Here is a 20,443-nt window from a genome sequence, read left to right as displayed (position 1 = left end):
GAGAAGGGTATAAACGGAGGTCGAAGCCAGCTCCAAGTGGGTGGGACTTCGAGCTCCAAGTGGACTGTAGAAACCTGGAGTTTTTGTTTATTTAATGTCTTGTACATGACACGAAGTCCAATACTGTGGTTTATTAACGTCTACGCCTACCCCAACCTCACAGTAATCTGATGTGTATTAATATCTACTTGGGAAAAGAGATCTCTTGCTATATTGTAGTAATCACCACTAGAGAGGGCTCTTGTCTCACCATCCATTTTTACAAAGTAGGTCCTCTCTCAGCTACAGCTAAGGAAAAAATAAGTCTTTCCATATTTGTTACATTTATTTCTTGCTTTTACGTTTTTACACCAAGACAACAGATAACAAAACAACAGAAGTGAATATATTAAGTGAACCCCCCCAGCACCAATCTTTTACACAGAAGCTACAGCATGTTTGCTCTTTTCAGCCTTGCTATCGGGCCAGTAATTTGTAGTCATGCAGAACAGCAGATGTCCAATCACTAAATATCCTCAGCAACTAAGACAGCATGTAAGTGCATTAACCGTTACCTTTATTATCGTCATTATTATTATTACTTTACTAATCTTTAACAACACATCAGCTCACTAGTTTGTGTTCTCCTATGCTTTGAGTGATTACCACCATTATTTAACTGTTATTTGGTTACAGCTTTGTTCGTTTTAAAATTTAATATGCAAAAACAAAAGTAAATTAAAGTTTTAAAACCCTGTAAAACATATGTAAAAGAGAGCACGTTTTAACCATTATTGATCTGCCTTTTCAAACCACTGACTGAAGCTACATCTCGCATGCGTTACAACAGAACAACAAAAATGGTTGCATAGATGAACAACGCTCACAAAATGGATTCATTATGGATGAAATGCACAGGAACAGGCTGCTCTCTGGCACTGACACGAACAGAAACCATCAATCCCTTCTTCAAGTTTCTTCTAGGTAGGTTGCAAACATACATACAACAAAACAATTCCACACAAAAAAAACCACAAAACATCCATCATGGAAAATATTCAGCATCAGGTAGTAAACTATATCATACAGTATGTCTAACATTGTTTGATTTGGGTTTATACAGATTCTCAACTTCCTGGGGGAAAGAAGCTAAAAAGGTGACTGGGGGAGATCAACTTTATTGCAGGTTTGTCACTTCAGAGGTTTTCTGAACATAAGGCTTCAGTGATGTATCTGCTTCCCTTTTTTATTTTATACATCTGTGACCCTGTTTAATCCAGTGTTGAAAAGCATTAGGGTAACCGTTGTGTCTCCTTTTAGCTGAGCAGCAGGACGAGAGTCTCCATCCTTATGTTTGGCCATATAATTATTATGCTTTTTTTCTTTTTATAGTCACCATGGACTCCTCTGAGAACAGGTCTACTGTGTAGCACAAAGCGGCAGTGCATAAGCTTTTCATCTGCAGAAATCTGCATTTGAATTGTCATTTACATTCTAATCCTCCTCTTCCAGACCATCTGTGCCAGTTTCACGCCTTGCCCGCCTTCATGTAAGTAGGGATGGTGCCACGCTGTGTCAAGCCCTCAAAGCGTTTGTAGGTGTAGTTGAGGAAAACCCAGTCCTTGGACTTGAAGTCTGGTTCGGTTACATTTGCTACTGAAATGATGTGAGATGAAGAGAATAGTCAGAAAAGCACAGCCATAAAATGCCTATTAGATATACAGTGGTCAACATAATTGAGAACACCCCATTTTGAAGATGAATATTTGTATCCATTTCTCAGTGAAAATAAGCAATGTATTTTGATTCATTTAAACAAAACAGATTTATTAAATGGATGTATTTATTAAAATAATATTTTTGTCACTAAAAATCTTTAGTAATAGAAAGATAATACATTTTAATTCATTCTAAAAATTGCAAACTACAAAATTTCAAAAAAAATTTTTTATTTTTAAATTTTGTATTTAATATTTTTCTTACATATAAATTTGGGTGTACTAGTTTTTGGACCGTCATCGTGAGTTATTTTGTTAGATAAGCTCCAGATTTGGCTTCAGTACTGACTAATCTAATGTACAGCATATGCACAAATATAATATTGTAAAGCTTCCTTTAGTAAATATTCATTTAAATGAGAGATTTGTGAGGGATGTACTTATTTATGCCGAATACTGTATATACATACAGTAGATATGGTAGTGATACATGGGTTTACGCATGTATGAATGACCTGTGTTACATTGATTGTACACAGTATTTTAGGAGTCTAAAGGTCACAGATCCTATGTAAATAGGCAATGGACATACTTTCAATTCTTGTTGAAAAAATTCAACCTATAAATTATATATCAGGGGTTTCCAATCTTTTAGATGCCACAGACACAGAAATATGATCATCCTAATTGTATATAGTACCCATATAGTTCATTTTATAATGCTTAATTATTTAAACATTACATTGAGAATTTATTCTGTAAAAACTAATAATATAAATGAGTTTAAAATGTTATTTAGGAAAATATGTAGTTTCTATTAAGCAAATTGTTATTTTTTCTATTCATTATAGTTCATCATAGTACTTTATTTATTTACTTTCATTTTATATTATTATCCTTTTATCATTGATGTCAATATAATTCGTTTTTATTGCTTTTATTATCTATTTTTTTATTCAGTTTACTCAAATTTTGTACTTATTTTTACATTTTCTTAATGCTTTTTTTACCCAACATTTCTAGCATTCCCTTGTGGCCCTCCAGGGGTCCTTGCAACACAGTTTTAAATCCCCTGACTTAAGGCAAACCTGACCATCTGGAAAACCTAATTAGTCTGTTCACACAAAGGACAATAATAATAATAATAACTATAAACACAAGTTGTAATTGTAGGTCCTTACTGCATTAACACTGACTATAAAGAGGTAGACAACATAACTGGATAGCAACCTAAATTAAATGGAGTGATATTGGGTGCAAATTTTTGTTGATTATAAAAGCAATTTGCAGTATACCTGGCTGCAGAATGTCTGACTCTGGAAAGTCATCAAAGTTAGACGTATCGTCAATGCTCTTGATGTCTATGGAAATAGCAGCAGGTCTCTCTCTGTGAGAAGGGAAACAGTTTAGTTTCAGTTATTAACTTCAAACACTGCTTCTCTATGATCACACAATCAAAAAGCTTGATTACATTAATCCTGCCAACATCAACACTCAAGAGTCATTTTGCAGCCCCAGACAACACTGTGATGACGTAAAAAAACAAAGAAAAAATGTGTCTGCGGAAATACCTGATATGCTCCCAGTCCACAGACTCAAAAAAGGGATGAGATTTGATTTCATCCACACTCCCTGATCCAATACGGTTTTCTGCGTCTGTGCAATACCTGAAAACAGTACCATATAGTTTGGTTAGATTAAAATTCAAATGTTTTTGAAATCAGTGATACTCCATACTTGAGGGAACTCAATCATTTTAATGAGGCACTGTTTTTCAGTTACATTAACATCATTCTCCAATATGGTTTGTGTTACAGATATAGAGGAATCTCTGACCTAAGGATCAATTCCTTGGCTCTCTCTGAAATGGGGACTTCAGGGGGGAAAGTTAGCGTTTCACGCCAGTTCATGACCTTCCTATAGGTTTCCTGTGGCGTCTCGGAACAGAAGGGTGGGTAGCCTGAAACAGGAAAACCAAACAAACACCTGTTTTAGTGCAGGAAAGGGCTACAGTAAAAGGCTTTTACAGAAAGAGTCTGGCCTGATATGAACCCGTCCACTTAGTGTTTCGTACAGTATCTCAAATTACTAACCTATCAACATCTCATACATTATGACTCCAAGAGACCACCAGTCACACAGCTTATTGTAGCCAGTCTGCATAAAGACCTCAGGGGCGATATAGTCTGGCGTCCCAACTGTTGAATATGCCTGTATATAAGAGAAATGAAGTCACTAGTAATACCTGGAATTTTTTGTTCTGTTAAAAATAAGGGAAAACTTTCCTACCAGCTGCCTTCGGTTCTTCTTCCATGTTTCTGCCTTCCGCTTTGAATTCATGTTTTGGAAGGCTAAAAGAGGTTGAAACAGAGCAAATGGCCCATTTTTATTATTTATCAATTCATTTATTATACATGTCCACTTATAATGTCAGAGAAAGATTGAAATGATCAGTGACGGTGTTGACAATTACTTCATGTGATTCTTTGTGAGGATATGCACAGTAAATTAGGTTTCAAATTTGGAACTTTTCCACATTCTGCCCTTATTTGTATATCGTATTTGTTATCTCACAATGACTGTAAAAAGATAAGACTTTTGAATAATACATTTGTCACTAACTATGTTTCCATCCAAAGCTGAAATTTTAGCTTGTATGAAAAATTTGAATATCACTTAAATTTAAATCATTTACGATGGGCGTTCAAAAGGTCACACTAGTCACTACCTAAGAAGCTGGCCCAAATGATCAATAATAAAAATGAAAGTTTATTTAACCAGGGAGCTGTAGCTCTTTTTCCTTCATAATACATGACTTGTGCTTCAGAGCGCACAGACAGCAGCACATGTAATAACAAACAACATATTCAGAGGCGGATGTCTGGTGTTTGGGAACAAAATCTTGTGAGATGACAGACTTTCAAAACAACATTTGAGAAATGCATTGAGATCAGAGCCAGTGTTAGTCTGGTTATCCACAAGATCTGAATAGTCTGTTCTTTGTTGTTGTTGTACATTAATTATAATGCTTACATCATTGTTTATAAGAAAAAAAAATACATTGAGTTCATACTCAAGGTTTTATGGGTCTCTTGTCATTTCCATACAGCATTATATTTTTTCTGATACCGCAAAATATGCATGGATAGAAACATAGCTATTTAGCAATGTCCTTTATGCCAGAAAGTTGCATATTTGAAACAAGACGTTTTAGCACCCGTTTCAATAGCCTCTTCACCATCCAGAACAATATGACATTTCCAATTGTTCATGGTTCACAGTATTCAAAAACAAGGATTTCTTTTATTAAATATACCCAATAGATTATTTTAGTGTTTAGTGTAGCTAGAAAAAAACATTTAGGAACTGTCAAGAGATTCATAAGTGAAACACAAATAGGCCTGTCGCTTATACGATATATTGCGCCAAATTATATTGCAATTAATAATATTATTGTCATTTTAAGACTAATTTATGCCACTCCTTTTATAATGCCAGAATGGCAATATAATAGAATCATAATACAAGTACACTCTTCCAACGAACAAATAATATTTTACTGTTAAGAATATTTCATTTAATAATAGTTAATTTAACAATTGAATAATTAGGCATTGGAATCAGAATGTAAAAACGTACAGTGCTCAGCATATATAAGCACGCCCCTCACAAATCTATATTTAAAATGTTTAGTTTTAATAGGAAGCTATACAATATTATATTTGTGCATTTACATTAGATTATTCAGTACTGAAGCTAAATCTGGAGCTTATCTAACAAAACATCTTAAGATAATGGTCCAAAAACTAGTTCACCCAAGTTTATATGTTAGAGAAAAAATATTAAATACAAATTTAAACATGAGGAAAAACAAGGAGAAACAAAAAAATTGAAATATTTAGGTTGTAATTTTTTTTGCAATATTTTGCTTTAATTTAATTGTATTATTTTTCAATTTCTAAATATGTTTGGTGACTAAAATATTATTTTAATAAATATTTATAAACAAAAACATTGCCTATATTTACTGACAAATTGATAAAAAAAAATTCATTTTCAAAATGAGGTTTACTCAATTATGCTAAACACTGTATATCCTAAACAAATAAATTATAATAAATGTCAACAAAAGGCTGCGATATCTGCTACCAGATCTATTTTCAGTTGTCAGGCACCCACATGAAAATATGCTATAGTAATTTATAGTAAATACTGTAGTGTTTTCTTAACCATACTGACACCAACACCTCTAATAGAAATACAGATGTTGCACAATCAGCTAAGATGTTGCTAGAATTGGTTTTTATGTATGGGCGAGATATATATATTTATTTATTTATTTATTGCATCACCAAAAATGATTGACGTCTTGTCCATGTGTTGTGTGATAAGTCGATATATTGATTATTGAGACAAGCCTATACACACAAAGAGTGTATAGATTGTGCGTTTTAGTGAACATGCAAAGCTTACACTATATTTTGTTGTTTTATTGTAATGGAATGTACAGTATATACCTGAAGTTAAAGTCAGAATTATTAGCCTCCCTGAATTATTAGCCCCCCTGTTTATTTTTTCCCCAATTTCTGTTTAATGGAGAGAGGACTTTTTCAACAGATTTCTAAACACAATAGTTTTTATAACTAATTTCTAATAACTGATTTCTTTTATCTTTGCCATGATGACAGTAAATAATATTTGACTAGATATTTTTCAAGACACTTCTATACAGCTAAAAGTGACATTTAGGAAGGTTAGGGAATTTAGGCAAGTTATTGTATAAAGATGGTGATAACTATTAGCTTAAAGGGGCAAATACTTTTGACCTTTAAATGGTTCATAAAAAAATGTAAAACTGCTTTTATTCTAGTTGAAATAAAACAAATAAGACTTTCTCCAGAAGAAAAAAATATTATCAGACATACTGTGAAAATTTTCTTGCTCTGTTAAACATCATTTGGGAAATATTTTAAAATGAAAAAAAATTCTAAGGGGGGCTAATAATTCTGACTTCAACTGTATATGATTTTATCGATTTTTTAAAATTGAACATTTAAAATTAAGCTTCCTCATATCCAGTTTTTGCAAAATCTTGTTTCTTCAAAGACAAAAAGTTTATGTTGTTTTGTCTTATTTTAAAACCCCACTGGTATAAAAATGTTCAGTTACAATAAGTTTTCATTGTTGTAATGAAGGAAATTTGAATTCTTTATCATTTTTATTAGGAAATGTAATATATTTTTTCTATATATTCCGTGTAATCTGAATATGCAGGAGACTCACAGAAGTCACTGGGAGGGTTGTGTGTGAGATTCCTGTAAAATTCAGTCCGATGGGCCTTCTTCAAACCAGTGCAGAGGCCAAAATCAGACAGTTTGACGTGACCCTACAAAACATAAAGACACAATCTGTCATGACGCATTGAATTTCATAGACTACAAAAGCCTTCCACAACCCTATTCATCTCCTTTGAACATACTGTCCATGTTTTTTTGTTTGTGTGTGAGAGCAAACAGCAGAGATAAAGGCGAACTCCCACCCGTGAGTCCAGCAGCAGGTTGTCAGGTTTGATGTCTCGGTGAATGAAACCCAGCTGGTGAATGGAGTCAATAGCCAAAACCGTCTCTGCGATATAAAACTGCGTGGCTTCTTCCGACAGCGTGTCTTTCTTCATCAGCAGAGTCATCATATCTCCTGAACACACACTCAAGCGTTACGGCCTCTGGGGAGCTGTTCTAAAAATAGGACTTTCCACTGCCGTTAGTACTTTTCCAGTTCTAAATCCCGCACGGTTACATCAGTAAATACCATGTGACATTTTGTACATTTGTCCTCACCTCCAGGCAGAAACTCCATGATGAGGTACAGATTGCGTTTATCTTGAAAGCTGTAGAACATCTTTACTACCCAGGCGCCATCGGCCTCCACCAGGATATCTCTCTCGGCCCGGATATGAGCCACCTGCCACAGGCAGGTGCACAGGTGAGAGGAGATGTTATCAGTGGATCGCTATGACAACAGGTGACTGTGTCTGAAGCTACTGATTTACATACAATTGAAAGAATGTAAGTTTATACCTGTTCTTTTTCTAGCATGTCTGCTTTTCTGAGGATCTTCATGGCATAAATGTGACCCGTGTCCTTTTTCTGAACCAGCCGCACCTGAAGACAATACAAAACGAGGATCTTCTGAGAAGAGGCTGGGATTTCTGAAGAAATGCAAGTTTAACGTTTTTTTCACAGCTATGAATTCTTCTACATTCTCAAAAATAAATGAATAAATAAAATAAAAAGGCCATGAAGAGGAGCATAATCCAGTATTGTTAATTAAAATAAATATGAATAAATAAAATGTAAATATAAGTTTAAAAACTTTATTAAAAATTCATTAACTTAATTAATTAAAAATTAAATGAGCACATAATTTTTTCAATAAAAGCTAATTCACATCTATAATAGTAAATAAATAATACTAGAATAACTGGCAGTTAATTGAAATAAGTACTGAAATTACTGAAATATTTTAACAAAAATATTATGTTTATTACATAATAATTATAATTAAAAATAAATTCACATAATTCAGACTAACTTCGGACTGATCCAGGATTACAAGCAAGTTTGCTAACAACAATTAAAAGATTAATAAAATAAAGACCCTAAAATATCATCATTTATTGACCCTCCACTTGTTTTACACCTGTCTGAGTCTCTTTCTTCTGTTGAACACAAAATAAGATACTTTGAAACATGCTGGAAACCAGTAGCCATTGACTTCTGTCACTTTTATAGCGATTTTTGTTACTACTATGGATGTCGGTGTTCAGCTTTCTTCAAAATATCAAAATAAAAGAAACATTAGAACCACTCAAGGCTGAGTAACTGTTAAGTAAAATACATTTTTTTGGCGAACTACTACTTTAATTACTCAAAAATATATATAAAAACAGGTCTGCATTTATGTTAACATCAAAATTCAAAAATATATTTTATGAGTCAAGTCTTGACGTCATGATACGAGCTATTTATGTGACCTGCTTATGAAGAGTGTTTTATATCGATTGCTTATGAGCTTTCATTTAAGCTAAGGTGCAGCCTGAGAAGATAGCAGACATCAAGATTTGCAACAGAGCAATAAACAGACCTCTCCAAATGCTCCTCTCCCAATCACTTTAAGGGACTCAAAATCATCAAGACCAAGCCGAGTCCTCTTGAGCCGCAGAAACTCAGTCTCCTTTCGAGCGTGCAGAGAGCGCCTCATACTCTTCTGCAACAAAAACAGACCAAAAAAATTTTATTAAACATATTAATATTATTCGGTTCATAATAAACCACATTGAAAATGTGACGCAAAATTGAAAATTCTAGAATCATTTACTTATCTTCAATATTTTACAATCGTATTTGACTTTATTTCTTGTGTTGAACACAGAGCAAAAAATAGATATTTTGAAGAATGCTAAAGCCATTGACTTCCATAGTACTTTTTCCTTAATACAGATCAAAATTCAAAGCATCCTCTTTTCTCCAACAGAAAGAATTTTAGATATATAAATAGAGCCTTTTCATTTTGGCGTGAAAATGTCTCTTTAACTCGGGAACCCATTCAGAACATAAAATAAAATAATGTCAAGTAGCTTTTAAAATCAGTAATGCTTCTGACCTCTTCATCAGGTAGACCCTCCTCATCCATCACCTTCTCCAGCTTCTTCTGCCTGTTATAGATCAGTCACAACTATAAGCTTTAACCTTATCGAATTACACTTGGCTGTAAGGATACATTAAAGGGTTAGTTCACCCAAAAATTTAATTCTGTCATTGATAATTACTCACCCTCATGTTGTACCAATCCCCTAGGACATTTGTTCATCTTCAAACACAAATTAGGATATTTTCGATGAAATCCGAGAACTCTCTCATCCTCCATATTTATTGTTAATCTTGTCATTATTTTTGCTTCATGTGACCACAAAAGTATTCTCATAGCTTGATAATATTCAGATTGAACCACTGAATGAATATGGTCTGTTTTGAAGATGTTTCAGGTATTTTCTGGATTTCTCCTGGACTTCATCTAAAATATATTCATTTGTGTTTTGAAGATAAAGAAAGGTCTCAGAGCGACATGTGGGTAATTTTCTGACAGATTTGTCATTTTTGAGTGAACTATCCCTTTTAGTAATATGGTTGGAGGATGCAGGTGTAGTGAGCCGGTTTTGACATGCTCACCTCATCTCACGCTCCTCATGCTGGGTGAGCAGGGTGCTGTAGAAGTGCTCCAGCGTGAGTTTGGCCACCGTCACGCGCTCACGTGTATGGTTGCTCATAGGGAGGGGCGCTGCCATGCCTCCCGTCATGGCCATGCTGGTCTGGAACAGGAAAATCATTTGCAAAGCAGAGCAGAGCTGAATACAAATGAATGATCCTCAAACAAAGAGCCCTACTGACAAATGAAATGCATGTATAGCACCTCCACTACAAATATTACTGTGTAATGGAGGATTAATCATACTAACTAATTTACTAGCTTACTTACTAATGTTGTTGCACAATTTATTAACCATTTATTCAACTATCATAAAGATATTATTGTAATTGTTATAACATTAATAATAATATTCATTAATAATCATCACAGTCACATCACAACCTCCATGACCAGCAATAAAACAGCAATGAATTATAATAAATGCATTTAGTAAATCAAAGATATAGAGTGCATTAATGCCAGCCCACAATTTTTTTCCCACTCATTTTTTATTTGACAGACTTTTAAAAGTTTTTGTTAAAGCATTATGATACATGAGCCAAACTAACTACCAGGAAAATAACATTACAACGTTAAATATGAAGCAAAGATGTATGACAAAAAAAACCCCGATATGATAAGATTTTGTAGTTTTGTGTACTTTTAGTGAAGGAATATACTACAATCCCATGAAGCATTGTGAATGACACAATTAAAAATAATGCAGTAATACACAACAATTTAGGCTAATTTAAGTTGTTGGCTGTATCTATAGAAACAGTATATTTTACGTTAATTGAAAAATATGCGTACCTACAAATATTTTAAGTCTGTGAACCGGAACTTGCTGAGACTTTTATTTCAATATGTCGAATGATATTCCTCTAACTGAAACTAAATATTTAGTAGGGGAAGGGCCTTTCTTTTTTCACATCATTCTTTTGTATTAAACTAATGGAAAGATGTCAACAGAGAACAACCCCTGCTCCAAATGCAGAGGTAAATGGTCAGACTTTGAATTAAGATTACCAAAACAAACTTTTGTTTTCCAGTGGATTAATTTTCAGGGATTAACTGTTCATTTTAAGACTAACAATGTGAGCTTATAAAATAAACATTGTAAATTTCCATTTCACATTAACTTGGAGATCAAAGCCCGATCAATCATGGTGCTTTATGGATGAGGGTGGTGGAGCTAAAGGTCACTTTCGGTGTATTTGCTAACTATATTGCTCTGATTAATGTAATTTCCTGCACATGATCATAATATAGTTTTAGACATACAGTAGGTTCCACTATGAACACAATTGCATTACAAATAAGCTGAATTAATGCAAACAGCAGAGTTCAAGAAAAGCACATACAATCGGTTTACAACCTCAGAGATCGCAAAAGGTCTGTTTTTAAAGGTTTATCAGTTTTTGCTAAAAATTACCATTTCCATTAGAGCTACAGCGAAAATTAGTTTAAGAATTAAATCTGAGTTTTTCAAAATGCATCACTATTCTCTCTCGAATAAATTCTGAGCTTAGTTTTTAACAGCATCTACTATGCTTGTGTTTAACCATACAAGTGCTAGTGAGAAAGCATTAGTGTTCGAGTCGAATCATGGGATTAATTATGAGCTTTATCATCAAACTAAGGTCACAAAAACACATCTCACATCGAACACTTTGTAATTCTGTAATTCGCTTAAACCTTTTCAAACTTTTCTAATGAATATTTTAGTTTCAGGTGGTATGTATAAGGATTTTGATGAAGGCAGATAAATATTACAAAGAGAAAACAAAAACTAATTCGTAAATATTAATCTAAACTATAAAAGTATATAATCAGCGTTGCCATAATTTTTTAAGACAATTTTGTTATCGTTATCGGTATGACGGATTTGTCATTTGATTCTAGAACGCTTAAGCCGTCTTTCCACTGCACACAACAAACGACAAGCAACAGACCGGAAGTAAATCATTTCCAGTGGAGAGTAGTCTGGGTGCTGCGTGGAGTTCCGATTATCTCCGTATGCAGAAAATTCGCATTCAATTTGAGCCGCGGAAACGTTAAAATATAACTCCTGCAACTAGGCCGTATGCGATCGGCCGACCAGATGTGATGTATTCCAGTGTTGTCCCAACAGGTCCGTGTGCGCAAGATGAGAAATAGTAGTAATGGTCTTAATGGTCTGTAAGTTTCTAGTATTCATTCATTCAACCACCACAAAGTTGTGTCTTCCAATAGTTGTGTCCAAATGTCATGTGCAGTGGAAAGGCGGCTTTAGGGTCGCCAAGAGAATCTCACAACGAACACTCTTGTAAATTCCTTAAACCTTTTCTAATGAATATTTTAGTTTCAGGTGGTATGTATAAGGATTTTGATGCAGGCAGAAATTGGATGTTTGTGAAGCATACAGCGCCATCTGCTGTTTGAACCTAAGCTCTGAATTTATCCAAGAAAGAATAGCATAGCAATGCATTTTGAAAATCTCTGAATCAATGCAGAATAGATTTCTCAAATGATTTTTCGTCATAGCTCAAGTTACTATATGGTTACTATATATAAAATTTACATAAAAAAACAGACTGTTGCTCTATTATTGTTAACCAAAAATTATCTATCTATCTATCTATCTATCTATCTATCTATCTATCTATCTATCTATCTATCTCAGTATATACAACAAACAAAAACTAATTCGAAAATATTTAACTATAAAAATATATTTTATAATCAGCACCGCCATCCATCGGTTTAAAAAAGGGACAATTTTTGATCGTTATCGGTGGGACTGGATTTCTAATTAGTATGTAAATAAAAAATCCGAAATGGAGTTTAACATTAGTGATTCCAAAACGCTTTGAATCTCCGACGGAATGAATCCACTCCATCCCAGTCCAGCTTTTAGTCTGTGCTGAAGAGACGATTGGAGATGCACGCAAAACTAGACCGTTTGACTTATTTTGAACGATTTCCATCGACTGCCTGATCAATTTCGGCCCTAAAAGTAAGTTTCTTGATATGAATTGCTGGTTTATTGAACTGTCTTTGAAATAAGATCACCGAAGTCGTGTGTTATGTTATTATTATATCAAAAATAGCGTTACTTAAAAGTAGCGTGTCTATAAAAGTCGTTACCCCGCGCAATAATCAGTATGACAGCTGTTGTGACAATGCTTAATTAGCATTTGCATGATCTCGGCATTGTTTGCCAGTTATATTTACCCCCAATAAGGGCTGAGGAGGAGGTTTCTGCACCTGCTCACGCAACTGTCAGCTGATGTTCAAATGAATGTGGTGAAAAACGCAAAGTTGATTTGCGTGCGTGACCTTGCGAACGTGACATGGTGCTTGACAGGTTTATAAAAGCAGATGCATCAACGTGGACACACCACCCAGATTACAGCGAGATTGCAGTATACAAACACTGAAATTCAGCCTCGTCTATCAAAAATACAAAGCATGACAAAGGCATATGTGACATTTAACAAAACAGCACCGCAATTGTTTAGTGCATCTGCCTGTTTCTCTCTCCTATATAATGAGGGTCATCCTGATCTGATGATCTACAACAGCAGCACAGTGATTTATTTCCACCATCATATTTCTAAATTCTCACCTCCCCGTCCTCCTCCAGATTAGACAGTTTGCCGGACAGTCGAGGGTCGAAATAAGGATGAAATGAAGCCAAGTGAATGGCCGTGGGTTGAGCAGGCAGAGCAGAGAGGCTCAATGATCGCTCATGTTTATTCTCTATTCAGGCTGATGTTTGTTGAACGCTGCGGCGGAGCTGCGCTGAATCTGATCCACCTCCCCGCACACGCGCTCTCTACGACAAAATAAGAGTCCCTCGCAGAGAAGGACACAAAATAAAAGTGGGCTTGAGAGATGATAATTTTATGGAATAATGGAGAAAAAAGACTATTATATTATATTATATTATATTATATTATATTATATTATATTATATTATATTATATTATATTCTTTTTTCAGACCAAGCAAAATTGTTATAATATTCATTATTTTAATATATATATACCAAAGGCTGTATAAAGTTTGTTTTTGTTTATTTTATTTTATTTATATGTGTTTGTAATTAACTGTCTTTTTTAAAGTATGGTAGTAGTTTTCTTTCTTTTTGATTTAAATATTATTACTTTGTACTAGCTACAAGTCAAAAGTTTGTAGTATTTTTTAATGATGTTTTTTAAACAATGAAACAAATGAATTGTTAAATATTACAAATGAAGAGTAATTTTATTATGCCAATTTTATTATGCCAATATAAATGCTCAGGAAACATTTCTAATCATATTATTATCTTAAAATCTGTTGACTGCAGATTTTTATTATTATTATTATTTATTTTGTTTATTTTATTAGATCAAGCTAAATGGTTATAATATTTATCGTTTAATGTATATATTAAATGCTGTATAAATACATTTTTTTGTTTGTAATTTACTGTCTGTTAAACTAACTTTAGTGTACTTTTCTTTCTTTTTGATTTAAATATGATTAGTATCTAATGCATCTTCTAGTCAAAAGTTTGTCGGCTCCCCTTCTTTATGTTTGTAAATAATGAAACAAAATTTAATATTGTTAAATATTATTACAAATAAAGAGTAATTTTATTCTGCTGATTTGGTGCTCAGGAAACATTTTTATCACATTATTTTCTTAAAATCTTTTGCTGCAGACTTTTTATTATTATTATTTTGTGGGGAATATGATAAGCTGTAAGATTACATTATAAACAAAACAAAAATATTATGTATATTGATGAAAAGTATTAAAGTATTAATTAAATTGTAAACATATTTGCTATTTTTTATTTTATTTTTAAGCAAATAAATACATGCTCTTTTAAAAACTTCCCCAAAAATTATCAATGATTCCTTATTTATTACTCTTAAATGCTTGCTATATATACATATTCAAACTAAATTTTATACTTCCAGTTTTAACATAAAATAATTCACCGCCACAAGAAAGTTTCTTTTTTCCTTTCTTTATTTTACCATAGACCACTGATCCTGTTCACCTTGTAACACAATAGCATTTCAAAATTAAGTTTTGGGTGTACAGTAAGACACATGAGATTTTTGTAATGTAATATTTACAGTGCCAGTTACAGTATCATTAGAAAATCCAAACAAATACACACATCTCAAAAATCCCTTCTTGTGCATTTATACCTGAGCGAAAACACACACTACAGAATTATTCATATAAGAAAGTAAACACGGCACACTTATCCAGAACAGAAATGTATATATAATGTTGATAAAGATCTGCTGAATCAGTTATAGTGCATAAGAAATGTAAAAATAAAATGCATCCCTGAAATCTTGAAATAACCTCTCACAGACAGTAAATACAGTAAATACCGCGAAAGTCATTTATTCAGCCAATGGCCAGCTCTGGTTAAAAAAAAGTACTGTAAAAATCCATGTTAAATATTACCGTTTTTCTGTCTCTCTCTCATACACACACACATGCACAGACACACACACACACACACCAATATTTATACATTTTTCTTGTGCTTCACATTAAAAAATGGTCACATTTTCTACTGGCCATAAATCCTCTCTCCTCTGTAATGTCACAGTTCAGTTAAGCACAGCTTCACTTCATCCTTCTCTGGGTGTCATTTCAATCACTGATCACTCTGATTTTTCTAGACATTACTGCGGGTCGTTCAGTGGCAAGACAAAGTCATAAAATCCCAGCACTGTCTAAAAAGAATCTACAAAGTAAAGCTATACTTAAATTTGATGTTGAAGACTTTATACTTTAGAAAAAAAGTGTTCTAGTCTAAACTAATAACATGGTGAGTTAAGTCTGTGCACTATAGGTGATTCTCTTGGGGGTTCCACAGGCTCTCTGTCATCGATGGATGAGTGCTGACACTGATAAACAGGCAAAGAATAGCATGATAGACAGGCTGATTGCCACAGCCCCACCGCAGTCCTTGGCATTTTCCTGCAACAGAGACACAGAATATGTAGCAGAGATCTTTAAATCTTGCAGACAGATAGTTATCTGCAAAGTCTGAAAGCAGTCTAGTATGTTTGTGTTTACTTGAGGGTGGTAAGCGTGACAAGACTCAGGCCTTCTTCGTATCTTCTGAGATCTCATGCGGTCACATTTCACTGAGGCATTGTGTGCTGAGCGGTTAAGTAAAAAACGAAGAAAATGCAAGAATAAACCAAAGAGTAATGCTGTACTTGAAGTCCTAAGACCTCCTGAAACCTTTATAATCATGATATGACATCTCATGAATTTGAAGGAGATTTTATACATGCTTATGACAACTGAAATTAAGTGTCATTCATTTAGTTATGCCATTTTAAATGCAAAGATGGCATTGTTTGAGATGTCTTTGTCATGATGGCTTATTTATATATTTTTTATTTTCATAATGTTTTTTAGTTTCCTCCAACATAATGTCAGATAATAGACAATTTCAAATGTCTCAAAAAAGAGTAAATATCTTGATAATGTCAAGCTGTCATGACAAAGACAGGTTATGATGTATTCATTTATGTCAAGTAGTCATATAAGACATCTCAAACAAGGTCATCTGCATTTAATATGACATAATTAAGCGTATGACACATAATATAAACATCATCATGATTATAAATGTTTCAAGGCAGTTTTTAAACACCCCTTTCAAGTAAAGTGTTACCAGGCAAAGCTTTTTTAGAACATATAGATGCATTTCCCTGAAGATTGTCATTTTTAATGTGGCAGATTTATTGGTTGCACCTTTAAGTGACTGAAGCGTGATTCATCTCCCCAGTGTGTGGTCTGAGGAGCCTGAATTAGATGGGCTTTTAAGGATATATTTGACCTCTTTGGGCTCCATGGTGATGGGTGGATATTGCCGAGAACAGTCACAATCAGCCTGAATCACCACCAGCAGCAAGTTGCTATCTGGTATCTGTTGAATAACGAACACCCTGCATGCAATAACAGAAAGAGAGAGATCAAAGTTAGATACCGTAATCATATTACAGATTACATTTTAAAATAGTATTTCAGAAAACACAAAATTAAGATTTAAGTATCGAGAGCCTGGCGCTGTGTAGACATTGATGAAATAAAGTAGCATTAATGATCTAAGGAGTTAACTATAGAAATATGCATGCTTTCTGCTAGTGTTGATATGTAGATCAACTAATCATAAGTTAAACAGAGGTAAAGGGAATTCATTTTTACCCCAAAATTTTGTCATCATTTACAGTCGTTCTAAACCTTTTTGATTTGAACACAAAAGGAAGATATTTTGATGAATGCTGGAAACCAGTAACCATTGACATTCAAGTAAAATAAATACTATGGAAATCAATAGCTAGCAGTTTCCAACATTTTTCAAAATATCTTCTTTTGTGCTCAACAGAAGAAATAGAATCAAACAGATTTGTGACAAGTGAAGGGTGAATAAATGATGACAGAATTAAATTTTTTGGGTGAACTATCCCTTTAAGGCTGCTCTGTGATCAAATAAAAGATGTAATGGTGCATAAATGGCAGACTTCATTATGACTGCTCAGATCCACCTCAGTCCCTTGTATCAGTGTACTATATAACGGTCCATTTGCTGTGTAAATGCATTTATATTACCAATGAGCAGTATTAATCTGTATAGACAACTAAATGCCACTTGAAAAGTGGTCCTGTGTCACCTACACAGTGTAAATTAGGCAATTAATGTCATTAATTTATGTGACATTTGACTATTTGTGAAATTAGCAACAAAAATGGGCAAACTGCTTTTAAAAAATTATAAAGCTTAGAAGTTATCCATTCATTCATCCATTTATGCATTCATTCATTCATTCATCTTCCTTCAGCTTAGTCTCTTTATTCATCAGGGGTCCCCACAGCAGAATGAACAGCCTCAAAGTTATTCAAAGGTTTCACTGTATACTTGTAACCTATTCATTTTATTCAAGTGCCAGGGATTTTCATAAGATTTTAAGAAATGGACCATAATATTTCAAGCCATTATTGGTGAATAAAATGCTTCTCATGTGAAAATTAAGCTATTTTCCTACTACAGTTTGTTTTTCAAACTCTATGCAAGACTTGCTTTATCTTCCAGTGTATTACAGTATATGTCTTCACCACAAGAGGGCATCATTGTGTGTTAGGCAACCGACCATTAGTAGCTCACTTTTTTGTATGAAAGTAATAAGTAACTGTGTTTATTATTGGGAAAATTATTACTTTTTTGATATCATATATATCAGTACAATAAATATCACAATAATATTTATAGTGGAAATAACCTTCACATTTTGTTAAACATTGATAATGAATGTAAACAAAACAAAATTAAACTCCAGAATAAGCGGCCTATTAATTTTCAGGCCTGTTTCCTCTTATGTCTTAGTACAATTTAGAAAATCTTTTTTGATCCACTTCGAATGTTAACAACTATAGTATACAATAGTAAAATATTAATTTGTTCATAGTTTTCCTTCAGCTTAGTCCCTTAGTCCCGCCAACTATTCCAGCATATGTTTTACTCATACACTACGGCCAATTCAAATAGTAAAATATTTCTGTCATAATTTAAGTTGAACCAGAATTTTATTTTGATCATTTGTCAATGTCTGTGTTTTTAAACACAGTCAGTGCAACATGTATTTGATTTTGTGTAGTAAACAAAGCTGCTCCACTCATTCACAAGGATGCACATGTAGACCAATTAGCAACATATATTGATTGGTTGTGGTCATGCTTATTTTATCACTTGTTACTAGGGATGCACCGATCAGGATTTTTGCAGCTGATACGAGTACCGATTCCTTTTCATGGGGATCGGCCGATACTGAGTACCAATTCTGAAGCTTCAAGCTTTACAATGCATATATCCTATGACACTCCAGGGACAAGTTGAGGTCAAGCTGAGGTCCAGCATTCTCCAGCCTTCGGCGCCTAGACGTTTAGCCATAGGAGAAATGGTCGTGCCCAACTGAGCCTGGTTTCTCTCTAGGTTTTTTATTTCTTCTCTTACGCCAATTGGGGAAGTTTTTCGTTGTCGCTGTCGCCACTGGCTGGCATAGTTTGGGATCTTTATAACTGCGCATCCATCGATGGATTTGCTCTTCAGTGTTTGGACTCGCAGTAGTGATTATTAAACCACACTGAACTGAGCTAAACTGAACTGAACTTAAACACTGAAAACTGGACTGACACTGTTTCAATTTACTATGATCTACTATGTGAAGCTGCTTTGACACAATTTACATTGTAAAAGCGCTATACAAATAAAGGGGAATTGAATCAAACTGAATAAAGTACATATTCAGTCCAAGTATGATACTTGAGTATAGATCTTGCCTTACCTCAGAGAATAAATTAAAGATGTTGCATATAATTCCTTAAACATGTCACTTATAACCATTTAGTGTGGACATGTCATGGTCAGAAGCAACTTTACAAAACAAAATAGGCAAAACATTTTTAAAAAATTGGCAAGAAAAATCAGTAATAAAACACTTTGGAAACAATGCAAATCATGAAAGAAGAATTCAACATGTCTCTATGAAGTTTGGAGCACATAAGGAATTAAAATACACACCTATAAATCCATTACTTCTTTACTAAGGGGAAATAGGTCCATAAACTACTGCTTATTACAATAGGTATATTACAATTACAAGTTATATAATTAAATATTCAAGTTATTCATATTGAATATTAAATATATCATATTATATCATATCATAAATATATCATATTAAATATTCATATTGTTTTTTTTTATTTCCCTAATATTTCTAGCCAGGATTTAATGAACTTGCAATATTGTTGAAAACAAAGAACTGTCAGTTCTGATATGTAAAAAAAAAATCAGTTCTTATGTATCTTCTGCTTGTAAACTTGTAAACAAATAACTGTGACCAATTCATGAGATGGGCCAGATTAGCGAGTACCAATCGAGTAATGAAATGTGATTATCAGCCGATCTCTGGTCGATCGATCGGAGCATCTCTACTTGTTACATCACTTTTATTATGATCACAGTATGAAATAGCTGTAATATTCTAACTTAAATCTTTACTTTAAATTTCAAAAGTATTTACTAAGTAACTTTGTCGTAATTTTCATATAACTACTTCTCATTTTGCATATGCAACTTGTAAAAAGGCATTTTAAAAATAGATGAAATCCAAATATCAAGAAATTGCATTTCTTACTTTTGACATCTCCCACACTTGATCAGGCTGTTGGTTTCTTTGATTGATGGCTCGTAGACAAAGCTGGGATATTCAGTGTCACACGGCTGCAGAATGCCACCCTTTAGCTTCTTACTAGCTACAAAGCAAAACCTACAGTTATCTTTCAAAATAAATTACAGTATGAATGTCCTTTTTCTCCTCAAATGCCATCAGCTATAGGCTACTCTCATTATACGCTTTGAACAACAGAGGGATTTGAATAATCTAGTCAGTAATAAAAAATGTCACATGAAAGCCATAACA

General features: G+C 33.6%; 2 protein-coding genes across 3 annotated transcripts in view; both read right to left on the bottom strand.

Annotated features, from left to right (window-relative positions):
• Nucleotides 1-306: 306 nt before the first annotated feature.
• Nucleotides 307-13,751, bottom strand: stk38l (serine/threonine kinase 38 like). 2 transcript variants are annotated; one of them, XM_056455602.1, is made up of 14 exons: nt 13,555-13,751; nt 9,926-10,065; nt 9,360-9,411; nt 8,841-8,963; nt 7,775-7,858; nt 7,535-7,658; nt 7,237-7,391; nt 6,981-7,083; nt 3,987-4,048; nt 3,791-3,908; nt 3,534-3,657; nt 3,269-3,364; nt 2,993-3,084; nt 307-1,635 (listed from the first exon to the last, which is right to left on the bottom strand). In XM_056455602.1, exons 2-14 carry the CDS (start codon nt 10,057-10,059, stop codon nt 1,508-1,510), a joined length of 1,395 nt encoding a protein of 464 aa, XP_056311577.1. In that variant the 5' UTR covers nt 10,060-10,065; nt 13,555-13,751; the 3' UTR covers nt 307-1,507. The 2 variants fall into 2 exon arrangements, with proteins under 2 accessions (XP_056311577.1, XP_056311578.1); XM_056455603.1 differs by having other exon boundaries at nt 307-1,632.
• Nucleotides 13,752-14,978: 1,227 nt separating this feature from the next.
• Nucleotides 14,979-20,443, bottom strand: part of cacna2d4a (calcium channel, voltage-dependent, alpha 2/delta subunit 4a) — a 55,752-nt gene continuing 50,287 nt past the window's right edge. The window contains exons 36-39 of the mRNA XM_056455608.1: nt 20,159-20,276; nt 16,794-16,909; nt 16,026-16,108; nt 14,979-15,926 (exon numbers count right to left, since the gene is read on the bottom strand). Of these exons, the coding sequence (XP_056311583.1) occupies nt 15,831-15,926; nt 16,026-16,108; nt 16,794-16,909; nt 20,159-20,276 (413 nt within the window). The 3' untranslated portion in view covers nt 14,979-15,830. The remainder of the gene's footprint in view (nt 15,927-16,025; nt 16,109-16,793; nt 16,910-20,158; nt 20,277-20,443) is intronic.

This window comes from Danio aesculapii, chromosome 4, assembly GCF_903798145.1.
Source record: "Danio aesculapii chromosome 4, fDanAes4.1, whole genome shotgun sequence".
Classification (NCBI taxonomy): domain Eukaryota; kingdom Metazoa; phylum Chordata; class Actinopteri; order Cypriniformes; family Danionidae; genus Danio; species Danio aesculapii.
Note: the sequence above shows the minus strand (reverse complement) of the source record. Positions and strands in the feature narration are given on the sequence as shown.